Source organism: Phascolarctos cinereus, unplaced genomic scaffold, assembly GCF_003287225.1.
Source record: "Phascolarctos cinereus isolate Bilbo 61053 unplaced genomic scaffold, phaCin_HiC Scaffold_2;HRSCAF=192, whole genome shotgun sequence".
NCBI classification, from domain to species: domain Eukaryota; kingdom Metazoa; phylum Chordata; class Mammalia; order Diprotodontia; family Phascolarctidae; genus Phascolarctos; species Phascolarctos cinereus.
The window spans coordinates 218990375-219004207 of record NW_027555625.1 but is presented as its reverse complement, the minus strand read 5'-3'; the positions used below and the strand labels follow the sequence as shown (position 1 = coordinate 219004207).

At 40.5% G+C, this 13833-nt stretch overlaps 1 protein-coding gene across 1 annotated transcript in view; it reads left to right on the top strand.

Moving 5' to 3' along the window:
* PLB1 (phospholipase B1) overlaps positions 1 to 13833 on the top strand; it is a 201375-nt gene that overhangs the window by 63443 nt on the left and 124099 nt on the right. Inside the window, exons 19-20 of the mRNA XM_020983774.2 lie at positions 9698 to 9756; positions 12979 to 13052. Coding sequence (XP_020839433.2) covers positions 9698 to 9756; positions 12979 to 13052 — 133 coding nt within the window. The remainder of the gene's footprint in view (positions 1 to 9697; positions 9757 to 12978; positions 13053 to 13833) is intronic.

Genomic DNA, 13833 nt, shown 5'->3' with positions numbered 1-13833 from the left:
AATGAGGAGAACAGCATTTTCTATTCTTCAACGAGCCATATGTCAAAGGCTAAAGGTTAGAGGTAGGATTTATACTCACATCTCTCTGTCCAGTAAGTGTGCCATCTTGCCTTAAGGAAGAAGGAAGGTTGAACAAGAGACAAGAGAACAAGCATTTATTAGTGCCTACTATTTCAAGTAACTGTGCTAATGTCTTTGTAGCTATTATCTCATTTGATAGGATTTAAAAGAATTAAGATCTTCACGTGGAGATGATTCTCGATTGTCCCAGTGATTTAATAAAGAGATACCCTTTAACCCGATAGTAGTCATACCTCTTATAATCTTATTACTCTCAAAGTACACTTGGCCGTTTACCTAGATCATCTACATCACAATATGTCAAAATTAAACTTCGTGACTATGTCTTATACTTAACTGGCATTTTCCCTCAGATAAGATATCAGCTTCTTTGCTTATCTGACCCTGAAGATTCCTGACGTTTGACCATATAAAATGAGACAGAAATCTCAGTGCTTCGTGATATGAGATACTATGGTGACAGGTATTGGGAGAATAAATAACTGGACACAATTAGATCTGTCTGGTCAGAATGAACAAGCCATGGTAGCAGAGCATTCCAACTGTCCCATTTGGTGGGACCATCCTAATAGGAATGATGGGCCCATCTTGGTGTTCCCCACGTTCCAGTTTGGCCTCAGACACTATCTGTGTGACCCCTGTTTGCTTACTTTGTTTCATCTGTAGTTATAGCACTTATCTCCAAAGGTGGTTGTGAAGATCAAATGAAGATATTTGTTAAGCACTGAGCGCAATACCAAGCACACACACACCCCAAGTGCTTAATGAATACCTGCTAAGTCTAAATCTAAAATCCTGCCCCATGGGAAAGATAAGCCATAGTGAAAGGGACACACTGAATTTCTCTAGCCCATTTCATTCTTCGGCCATGGACAAATGTGATATTTTTTATTTTTGTTTTTATTTTATTTTTAGGCAATTGGGGTTAAGTGACTTGCCTAGGGTCACACAGCTAGTAAGTGTCAAGTATTTGGTCTGAGGCCAGATTTGAAATCAGGTCCTCCTGCTCTATACACTGTGCCACCTACCTGCCCCAAATGTGATATTTTTAACAATGATGAGTGAAGGCATGACTCTCAAAATGGATTAAATCACCCACAGTAGTGCTCAACACCACTCTTGACCATATCATCATTTGAAGTTAGCTTTGTGTTTACTTAGTTTTCTAGTAAGGTGGCAATGTGAGGTCAAATGAATTTGGTCTTAAGAGGGGCTAAGTTTGAATTAGGACAGCTAGTTGGTGTAGTGGATAGAGCACCAAGCCTCGAATCATCATGAGTTCAAATCTTGCCTCAGATACTTCATAGCTGTGTGATCGTGGGCAAGTCAGTTTGAATTGCATTTAATTTAATTTTAATTTTGGCTTCCTTACTTTGCAAATTACTTCCTCTGTCTCTTTAGTTTCCTCCTGTCTGTTGTTAATCAGTTGTTTCAATCAAATCCGACTCTACATGATCCCCTTTGGGGGTTCCCAGGAAAAGATACTAGAGGAATTTGTCATTTCCTTCTCCAGCTCATTTTACAGATGAGAAAACTGGGGCAACTGGGCTAAATGACTTGCTGGTGGCCAGGTAATAAGAGTATGAGGCTGGATTTGAACTCAGGAAGAGGATTCTTCCTGCCTCCAGGCTTGGCACTCTCTGCACCATGTTGCTACCTACGTATGCTTTTCTGGTGGTTTACAAAGCATTTCACATGCCATGTATTTAGTCTTCACAGTGACCCTGTAGTAAAGTAGGTGCTATTACTACTCCCATTCCACAGATGAGGAAACTATGCTTGGCCAGTTTTAAGTGACCTATCCTCAGTCTCACAACGTTTGCTTTAAGGTGGAATTTGAACCCTGTCCTCTCCTACTTCAAATCCCTGCTGAGAGATTACAAAAGATGATTTCTAAGGTTCCTTCAAGCTCTAAATACTATAATCAGCATCTTGTAAGGTGCATCCACATTTGACTTTTCTCTGTAGATTGTTAAAATGATGTTAACATAAGAGCTTTTAAACAAATACCCTTTGATGGCTTTCTTATCTTTAGACAATGGTTTCCAAAGAGCCTCTTTTGACTTTTTTTTGGGGGGAGCTAGGCAGTGGGGTTAAGTGACTTGCCCGGGGTCACACAGCTAGTAAGTGTTATGTATCTGAGGCTGGATTTGAACTCAGGTCCTTCTGAATCCAGGGCTGGTGCTGTATCCATTGCGCTACCTAGCTGCCCCCTCTTTTCATTTTTAAGAACAGACACTGGTGGTTTTCCCAAAATGAACAGCATAAACTGACCTGAGTTTTGCTTGGAAATTTGATTGAGTCCTTGTGCCTGAGATAGTTCTGTGGGCCAATGAGTTCTTTGGGATGATAGGTAAATAAGTTATCTGTCTCAAACCTTTAGCATTTTATGATGAAGGTGAAAATAGCTATGAGGATGATAACTGAAATTATAAATGATAATCAAATGATAACTCAAAATTCCAAAGTGCTTTTACTTTTATCTCCTATTAGCCTCCCATGAACTCTGGGTAGTAGCTACTACAGGCAATACCACCCCCCATTCTATGTCATTGTTGTTCAGTTGTTTCAGTCACGTACAACTTTTTGTAACCCCATTTGTCTTGTCTTGGCAAAGATAACAGTAGTGGTTTGCCATTTCTTTCTCCTGTTCATTTTACAGATGAGGAAACTGAGGCAAACAGGGTAAAGTGACTTGCTCAGGGTCACATAGCTGGTGTCTGAGGCTGCATCTGAGCTTGGGTCCTCCTGATTCCAGGCTGTATACTGTATTCATTGTACCAAATAGCTGCCCACACCTCTATTCTGTATAGGTGAGGAATTTGAGTCTCATGGAGATCATGTGATTTTTCTCAAGGTTACACAATTGTGAATCTGGGTCTTTTTGATTCTAGGTCTCCTATCTACTATGCCAGTCAATGAGGAGGAAGGCTGCTACCCTTCCCCATTACCTCTCCCTATGCATAAACTTGGCAACTTTCTTTCTTTTTTGTAGAGTTATATTACTTTGTACTTATATTCCTTTTTATTAATATTTGATTTTTTCCAGTTACATATAAAGTCAAATTTTGACATCCATTTGAAAAAATTTTATTACCAAATTCTCTCCCCCTCCCTAAGACAGGAAGCAATTTGATGTATTATTATACATGTGTAATCATTTAAAACATATTTCCATTTTCATCATGTTGACAGCTTTCTAATGTCAGGGATCAGGATAGTTTTTTACATTTTCTAGGATCATTAGAAAGGCTGCTTCCCTCCAGTGAATTAAAACTCTCAAATTATTTCTTCTTTGGCAAGTGGAAAGAGTTCTGGATTTGGGAGGAACCTGGCTTGTAATCCTAGCCCTGCTACTTTTTGGCTGTGTGACTAAAATCACCTAATTTTTCTGAGCCTCAGTATTCTCCTGTGTGTATAGATGGTATTCAGCTCATTGATTTCTAAGGTCTTTCCTGCTTTGTCTAGGGGATTTGTTGCATTGCTCATTATTATCTGGCCCTTCCAGCTCACCGGCAGAACCCTCTGCCTATCACCTTCTGCTTGGAAAGCAGCACCTCCCAAAACAGATGAGAGGAAGGAAAAAAGCCCAGTAATTACCTTGTTCTCCAAAACAAAGCTCCTTTAGCTAAGGCAATTAGTTGATGTTATCTTAGTAGCAAGTGAGTGAGTTTGAAAGACCTGACTAGTGATTAATGAGGAGTACTTTGGCTTCTCTGCTTCCAGATCCTAGTGCAGGTTCCCCACTCCTGTCCTAGTGATTTTAAGTGATTTAACTCAAACCAGCCCCTCTCTCCAAATTAGAAAAGACAAAACAAACAAACAGCAGAGCCTTCCTCCAGTTATTAGCTGTTAGAATCCTTCAGTCTCTTTCAGGGATTAAACTTTAATACATAGCTTACAGTTTCCTATAAATCCTAAATGGCCAAGTTTCCTATTACACATGATACTTTGTTACAAAGAGTCAACCTGGATTTGGAATCTCTACTTGAGCTCTAGAAACTCTGGGTTAAAATCAAGTCCCTTAACTTGTCTAATGGAGATCATAGATCTTGAACTAAAAGAAACGTCAAATTGGAGCTCAAAAGCAGTCAGCTTAGCAAGTCGGCTGTGCCTCCCCCAAAACCTCTTCTATGCTAAGGAGACTGAACATCTGGTCAGAAAGAGATTTCATGGCTCTTCTTTACCAGTCCTAGGGGCTGGAACAAGTGCTGTCTGGCAGCTCTGTCACCCATTTTGCAGGTCTAGGTCATAATTCCAGACAGATATTCACACCAGTCATCCCCCTCCCCATGTCCAAATGAGCAGAGTCCAATTCTAACATAAAATTGCAAAGTAGCCTAGAAAAATTTTGTTGTTTGCATAACAACAAAATGATAACACGGATATAAAGAGCTTTTAAGGTGACAGGGAAGCTCAACACAACAATATAAAAAAAGACAATGATATGCAAAAGAAAAATCCAGCTTGGTCACAAGCCAAACAAGAATTACTAGAAGAGCTAAAGGAAGATTTTTTTCAAAAGCGAAAACAAAATGTTTTTAGTAAAATAAGAGTGGTAGAGGCCAAATGGGGGAAAGAAATGACAAATATGAATATTATGAAAAGATAATTAATAGTTTGGTAAAAGATGCCCAAAAATTGCTGAGGAAAAATCATTCCTTAAGAATAAAAATTGGCCAAATGGTAGAAGAGGTACAAAGCTTCACTGGAGAAAATAACTCCTTAAATATTAGAATTGGTTAACAGGAAGCTGATAACTTCTTGAGGCATCATGAAGTAATAAAATAAAGTTAAAATAATCCAAAAAATAGGAGGAAACTTGAAATATCTCAGGGAAAACAACTGGCCTTGTATCAAAGGTGAGATAATTGAAGAAACCTCAGAGAACATCTGCTTTGGTCCTCTCATCCTGCAAATGAGGAAACTGAAACCTAGAGAGCCTAAGTGACTTGTCCAAAGCCTGAAAGGTAGAATCTTGATCAGACTCTCTAACTTTCTGTGGTGTTACACTGCTTGTTTCGACTTCTTCATCTTTGAATTGGGGCCAGTGATACCTCCCTAACTGGTTTATTGTGAGGAGCAAATGAGATAAGGTATGAAAAACATTTTGTAAACCTTAAAGCCTATATAAATGTGAGCTATTATGGTATACAATCCATCTTCCGACAAAAGTCCAAAAGCTCCTCCCTGAGAAATCTGCAAGATCTTGAAAGTCTGAATGATGTATCTATCAACACACTGTCATTTTGTGTGGACGTTTTGTACCATAGTATTCAGCTAATCAGCCCACAGATTTCATCTTATCTCTTAATTGTCCTTTCCTCCTAGATCATCTATAAAACACTGGGCTGTGCCTCTAGCTATCCGTGATGTTAATGAACCCTAACCAGCAGTCAAGGTCAACCAAAAAATGTGTTACCTTCCTATACTTTCAGATAACAGGTCAAACTCTTCTCATGGCACTTATGTCTCAATAGCTTACTCATTGGCTTTATTATGAAGGACCTAGTTACAGGGGTGAGGAACTTTGGGATTGGAGGCCACATGTGGCCCTCAGGTCATCAAGTGTGATCCTTTGACTAAATCCAAAATTCACAGAACAAATCCTCTTAGTAAAAGGATTTGTCACGCAGTTGCAGGTACAATTGCCAATCTTAAGTGACAGTCTTGTTTTGCCCAAATTCTGACTTCTTTCAGCTCTGTACTTCTACTCTCTTCTACTACCTTCTACTCTGTTTACCTAGACACCTATTCCCATTTCTTATGGCCAGCCACATCACTTCATATGCTTCAAAAAACACATCGAAAGTATGAAATATAGGCAGAGAAAAAGCATGAACCTAGAGGGCAGTTATCAGACTAGTTGGTTGTGAGTCTCCAGCAAAGGCAATAAGAATATTAATTGCATTACCCCTTTCACGTAATGGTTGTGAGCAAAGTGCTTTGTGATCCTTATAAACGGAGTTATTTAGCTTTGTGATCTTTTCTTTTTCCTTTTTAGGCAATTGGGCATAAGTGACTTGCCCAGGGTCACGCAACTAGTAAGTGTCAACTATTTGGTCTGAGGCTGGATTTGAACTCAGGTCCTCCTGGGTTCCTCAGGGCCAGTGCTCTATCCACTGTGCCACCTAGCTGTCCCTAGCTTTGTGATCTTGAGGGTGTTACTCAACTCTCAGCACTATGGCAGATTGGACTACAGAACCTCTGAGGAAGTTTTCTCATTGGGAAGTTCCTCATATCAATGAAATTATAGGTACAGTCCTTAGCCCCATCCTTATTTTTAATAAATGGTGTTAGTATATTTAAATGGACTTTGTAGGAAGAACTAATGGTGGTACATCAGTCTTTTTAAGTTATCCACGTTAGTCTTGAACATTGAACAGTGAGAATCATACCTAGGACAGGTTGAGTGGGGCTTCGCATGAAGATGCCAACATTTAAACATAGTTATACTTCCTCAGTAAGAATATTTCTTTAAGGAGCCAGCTAGGTGGATAGAGGACTGGCCCTGCAATCAGGAGGACCTGAGTTTAAATCCAGCCTTAGACACTTACTAGCTGTGTGACCCAAGGATTAACTTAACCCCAATTGTCTAAAAAAAAGGGGGGGGGAAGTTATCCAGTGGCAGCTTCTTCCAAATGTTCTTTCCCAAAAAAAGTAAGTGCCTCCTTGACTCAGCATAATCTCACTGTGCCCCTTTTTCCTGGTGGTGCTCTCTCCTGCAGCAACCACATGATTTTCTGTCATATCTTGGGTTCTTGGATCTCCCACTATGGAGCAATATCTCAAGACCTCTGTGCTACATAGATAGGGTCTTGTGTCCTGAAGTCCAAGGTCTCTCCCTCTTCCCCTAGATTTGAGGTCTGCTTCCCACCCTTAACTTCTTTGCCCTGCACAACAGAATTAGTAGTGATGGCTCTTGTCAGTAACTTTAAATCAAACATGAAAAGCAGTAATTTAGGCCCCCAAAAGGGCAGAGCTCTGACAGAAGTGACAGTGAAAGCTGGCTTTCATTCCTGCCATGAAAAAAAATTAAAATGACTTTTGCTTTCCCAAAGAAAGCAATGATTTGAAGTGAACAGGATCTTCTTCGCTGCTGAGATTGCAGAGAAATTAGACAAGTTTTCTCTATAGCCAGGAGTCTCAACTTGGAACACTTTGAACTTTTCTCTCAGTAAATGCTAATGCTGCCCCTCAGTTAATATAATTATGCTTCTGGGATTGGGATTTTATTGAGCTCGCATGTTGTTGTCCTGTCCTGTTGGAAGGATCTAGTTCCTTGCTGTAATTCTTCATGTATTATGAAATAGGTTTGCTCTTTGCCAGGAGAAAGTGAGCCTCCTTGGAGACAATGTTCTTCAATGTTCTAGCAGTTTTTATCTTCCTGTCTTGGGCAATTGCCAGAAGAAGCCTTTCTAGATCCCTTTTAATGCAGGTTTCTACCCTCTGGTTTATCTCCAATTTATCTCATATATGTCTTATTTGTATATAGTTATTTGTATATGAGAACTAGACTGTGTATTCCTTGAGTGTGGATTAATTTTTGCCATTGTATCTATAGCATTTAGCAAATTGCTTGCTTTAAACTAGGTGCTCAATAAATGCCAATTGACTGATTGGCAACTAAACCAGTAAGCCTTCTGTGTTAGCCCAGCGTCTATGACTCTGCTTTGGTGTGAATGAGGCATCTTGGGGGGCCACTTCCAGCATGCCTGCATATCCCAGCTAAAACCCAGCTTCTACAAGAAGACTTTCCCAAATCCCTGTTAATTTGAATAATTCCCTGAAATGATTATTCCCAATTAATCTTGTAAAGAGATATTTGTATGTTGTCTCCCTCATTAAACTGTAAACTCCTTTATGACAGGGATTGTCATTTATTTGTATCCCCAGTGCTTATCACAGTGCCTTGCACATAGTAGGTACTTAATCAAATATTTACTGACTTGTTGAATGATTAAGAAAGGCAGAGAGAACACTTCATGAGAGTGATTACAGAATTTAGAGCACAAAGCAACCTCTGAGGCCAGATCCAAATGTCTCTTTTTAGATAAGAAAACAGATTCAGACAGGTTAAGTGAAAGCATAGTCTGATACATGTAGAATCAGGATTTCAATCTAGCCCTTAGCACTCCAAATTCAGCACATCATGCTGACAATGTGATGACTTAGGAGGATTAAATTACTTGACTGTGATCTCAAAGTTCATTTCTATGAGAATATGATGCTCTCCTCACCAAGATCCCAATGAGGTATGTATCATCTTCATTTTGCCCAACGAGGAAATTGAGTCACAGTGGTAAAATAATTTGAATAGTCACTTTGCTAGTAAGTAATATCATAGATTGAGGGCTAAGGAAGGACTTTAGAAGCTATCTAGTCCACCTCTACCCATTTAACAGATTAGGAAGCTTGTGTTTAGGAAACATGCCCAAAGTTACACAATTAGTGTTAGAGCCTTCACTTAAACCCATGTTATTTGACTGCAAAGCCAGGGCTTTACCTTTTAGATCTTCTAACTCCAAATCTGGCATTCTTTTGCACTCTACATTGCTACCTCTCAGATCTGCTGATTCTACATTCTGTGTTGTTGCCACCAATCACATTTACATGCCTTATTTAGTATATGCTTTAGCCTCATGAGGAAGGGAGGGAAGGAAGGAAGGAAAGAAGAGATGAAAGTGAAAGAGAAGGGGGGGAAGGAAGGAAAGAAAGAAGGAATGAAGGCAGAGATAGACCCAGAGACAGAAAGAAGAAAATGTAGGTAATATGAGTATTTTCTTTTTTTGTTGTATAGATTTTATGTAGCTTCTAAGATAGTAGGTGGATGAAAGAAATAGGTATTTGGGCATGGTGCCCTTACTACAACTATACCACTTCCCTCATATTAGAAAAATGAGTACTCAGTTTATAGTATCTGCTATCATCAAAGAGTCTTCCACACTTGGGAAAATGTGTTCACCTTTTCTAACCCCCACACTTGGGATCAGCCACCAAGGGCAGCAACATGGCGTAATGGAAAAAGTGCCAATTTGGTGATTCCACTATGGATTTTATCATAGCTATGAAACCACAAGCAAGTCACTTCCCCTTTCTAAACCTTCATTTCCTCACTGTAAGAGGGGGAATAATTAATATACCCAGTCCCAATGTCCCCAGATTGTTGAGCGGCTCCAATGAAGGGCGAAAGAAGGTTGAGAGAGACTAAATTGTGATGCTTAATTCCCATGGTTATAAACAGTGTGCCCTGATTTAGCCTTTCTGGTCTCAGGTTCCTCAAATGTACAATGAGAAAGCTGTATTAGGTGACCCTTCCACCTCCAGGTTTATGATTGTATTATCCCAGGTATAGGCTTTGTGAACTTTAAAGAGCTATGTAAATGTCAGCTCTCATTACCTCAGTCCACTAAAGCAAATTTCTCATGTTCCGTGATTCCATCCTGAAGGTGAATGCAGTAAAGAAAACTTTTATCTACTATCTTCGCTGAAAGGCACTTAAAAAAATTCTTCCAAATTTTCTAGGTCCTCTTGATTAGTTGTGGCAGTAGAGTGTCCCATAGGTCTCATGGGGTCTAAGCCCTTTCCATTACCTCCGTTGTTTTTTTTTTTTCAGTTCATAATTTGAGACCTGCTGATATCAAGGTGATAGGAGCGCTGGGAGACTCACTAACCGTAAGTCATTTGGATTGGGGGCAGGGGAATTTGGCTGGCTGGGTTCAATACAATTTAATAAGCTTTTGTTAAGTGTCTACTGTTTTCCAGACACTGTGCTAAACTGTGCAGATGTATAATGAAAAAATAACAGTATCAGTCAACAAGGAGTTTATAGTCTACTGGTGCAACAATAGTGTGTATACAGATAAGTAAATAATAAAATACTTTTACCAGGTAATTTCAGGGTTGGGAGGGGGATACTATTAACTCAGATATGAGGAAGAGGAGCATCCCAGTATAGGTGACAGCTCCTGAAGAGGCTTAGATATTGGAGATTAAATGTTCTGTACAGAAACCAGCAAGCTGGCTGGTTAGGCATGAGAAAAGCACATGTAATAAGGCAGGAGAAGCCAGAGAATGAAAGGTCTTAAATGCAAAACTGGCATTTTGTCTTTTATTCTAGAGGTAATACGGAGCCACTGAAGTTTCTTGAGTAGGGGAGTGATGTGGTCAGACCCACGCATTAGGTTTGGGCTAGGTTGAGGAAGTCTTAATATGAAACTTGGAAACAAAAGCTTATTCCAGAGCAAATCCCTCTCAACTGCAGTAGTTAAGCCTCTTATACTTTAAACTTCCAAGGTGTTTTCCTTCATCCCTACCATGCTGTTCACATCAACCCTCTGCCACCGTCAGTTTGTGGTACAGGGGAGGAAGGTAGTTTTGAAATCTAAAGCTTGGATAAGGGAGATAGGGATTAGTCAGGGGGTATAGAATGATAAGGAATGAATGGTTAGCAATGATAATAATCATAATTATAATAGCTCATTTATATAGTTTATAATTTGTAAAGTTTGCAAATATAATTTCATTTGATCCTCACTATTTTCTCTCTTTTATAGATGAGAAAAGTGAGGTATGAAGAAGTCAAGTGAGTTGCCGAGGGTCACACAGGTAGTCAGTGTCTGTCAGATTTGAAATCCGATTTTCCTAAGTCTAGGAGTAGTGCTCTTACCACTACACTCCTAGGCTGCTTTGGTAAGCAGGGTGTTTGGATGACGGGGTGATTCTAATAAAATTGTACCAAACTCTTCATTCACTCTCCTCTAAAAGGAACTTTACCTGCCACCTGTACCTCTCCAGGTGCTCTGGGAGAAAACTATGTAGACAGTACAGATTCATTCATCTGGGGAGTCCTTAAGTATATCAAGAAGCAGCTCAACATGGGAAAAAGCCCCATCCGTAGAAGGGAGATTTCTCGGCTTATTTGTACATTTTTCCTGGAGATTCATAACTCCTCTGATAACAGAGGTCTTCAGATGGCAATTTGATACCATTTTCTCTGCTTTGAAAGCCCTCCCCAAGCATGGGCTTAGATACACTACAAATGCCACATTGACCTCCACCAGGCAGAAACAGCTGAATGCTTTTCATTAGATTTCTGAGGTTTCCCCCTTCATGGTGACAGGCAGCTCTTACCCAAGCAGAGGGAACAGTGTGAGCTGCTTTGGTTGTGGGCCCCTCCACTTGTTGCTGCCTCCTTCTCTTCCCCCTCCCGCCCCCGCCTTCTTTACCATCCTTTCAGGCTGGGTAATGAGTCACCAGGTTTCAGCGAAGTTTTATAGGTTTTATTCTGGATGATTGCCAAGGAGTTTCTCCAATGAAGCAACAGCTCCTGGCATAACCGGAACAGGGAAGCTAGGTGATGGAGGAAAGAGGCAGGAGTCCTGGGGAAAACAACAGATCTGAGCTTCCTCCCTCCCCTCCTCTATTTAGGAGATCAGATTACTCTTCAAAGCACAGCATGCCAGTTTTGAGTGCTTAAAAATATGTAGAATGTTCCACCTGGGAGAGACTCCACAGATCTTAACAAGGGTCTTAACCTTGTATGTGTGGTCGACTCCCTTGGCCATCTGCACCATGGCCTATGGACCCAATTTACAGAATGACATTTCATTACCTACATTCATGCTATATTTCAGTTGTCAGTGAAAACGAAGTATTTCTTTTTTCGCCATACAAGTTCATGGACCCAAAGAAATCTGTGGATCATAATTTAAGAACATCTCACACCATCCAACGCCCTCATTTTACGGATGGCAAGACATAGGCAACTGTGTCCCCCAGTTAATTTGTGACAGAGCTATGACTAGTTCATGGAGTGCATGGCCTGGAGTCAGGAAGACCCAAGTTCAAATCTTGCCTCAGACACTTAATAGCTATATGACCCAGTTAACCCTGTTTCTCTCCATTTTTTTCATCTGTAAAAATGAGCTGGAGAAGGAAATGGCAAATCACTCGCGTAGCTCTGCCAGGAAAACCCCAACTGCTGCCACTAACAGTCAGACCAAAGTGAGCAGTAAACTTAATAGCCTCAGGGTTTTTTTGCAGTAGTAAACAACAGAGATGGCATTAAAACTCAGATTCTATTACTCCAACTTCCATTTTCTTTCCACTGGATCCTACTTTGAACTTTAGCTAAAGAATTGGCCCCACGCAGGAAGACAGCCCTCGCTCACATCTAACCCCCACCAAGGTGTATGCTTTGAGGGGTTATTAACTTCTCTGGTAGACTGTAACTATTTGTAGTGAAGCATGACAGGCCTGGCTAAGAAACACTTGTATTTTCCATTTTGGACACCAAACCAGGACAGAAAGGTCAAAGAAAAGTTTGCTTCTTGCAATTTTTAATTCTTTCAATTTATGGAAAAGAAATTTCTTTAACATGGTATAAAAAAGATAATTACACAGGAAACTGTAAATCTATTATGTATAACTTGCTATTCCTTTTTTTAAAATTCCTTTTCAATACATAATACAGTTAACATTTAAATTTCTCATCCTTTTTTCCTTCCCTCCCTCCCCAAGAGATAGCCACCTTTAGATAGAAATAGAGGGGTGTGTGTGTGTGTGTGTGTGTGTGTGTGTGTGTGTGTGTGTGTGCTGTGTATACATATATCAGTAACTCCTGGAAAGTATAAATTGCAAAGAAGATACAGACTTCTATTGGTAGAGAAAGTTTCTCATAGTAATGAATATGAAGGTCCAATTCCTCTCCATCTCTAAATGTATTGGTTGACACATTCAGTCAAAGAATTTGACCTGGGGAGGACAAAGGCGAAACACCAAGTCCCAATATGGCAAATCATCGCCTCCTAATATACATGAGCATTTCTTGGATGGACAAGAATATGAGCTCTCTCTATGGAGTTCACTTCCCTTTCTCTCCTTTTTAAATGTCAGGCAGGTAATGGTGCAGGATCCCAGCCTGGCGATATCATTGATGTCCTAACTCAGTACCGAGGTTTGTCTTGGAGGTGAGTGTGACACCACCTTCCCCTCTTTGTGACATAAGGAGTGTTTTGGAGGAGCCTCCTCTGGGGGAAAGGGGGAAGGAAGACATGCCCAGATGTTCTTCACCCTGAGCTCAAACTGATGAAATCCTCTTATCACCTGAAAGATGTGATCAGCAACCCCAAGGATTGGGACTGAGATGTGAGCATTAATTTGGGGGCACCAATTGCAGAAGATGGGAAAGCTTTGGCCTGGAAAAATCACATAGCTACTCTTTTCCAGGGCCTCTCACTGCTTCCAAGGATTTCTTCCTATAACAGACCTTATGAGTGTCCTAGACTTCTAGGGACCCTAAAGATGTCCCCCTTCCAAGGGAATCATAGAATTTTAAGAGGTAGAAGGTGCCTCAGCAGGCATCTAGTTCAACCACCTTATTTTACCAATGAGACTGAAGCCCAGCTCTAAAGTGACTTACACAATGTCTCTTAGGCCATAGAAGAGCAGATGAGATTCTGATTCAGGTCCATAACTCCAAATGCATCCTCTCTTTGATGCTATTTTGAATTTCGTGATTTTTGTTTGGAAATAATTGGACTTAAGTGATTTGTCTATGGTCACACAGATAGTGTCAAGTGTCTGGGGCTGGATTTAAACTCAGGTCCTCCTGACTCTAGGGCTGATACTGTATCCCCTGGGCCACCTAGCTGCCCCTGAATTTCATACCTTCTGCTAAGGAAATGACCCCAGGCAGCATTCCCAGCTAACTCCCCACCTGCCCCAGGGTGTCCTCCTCTGCTCCTACCC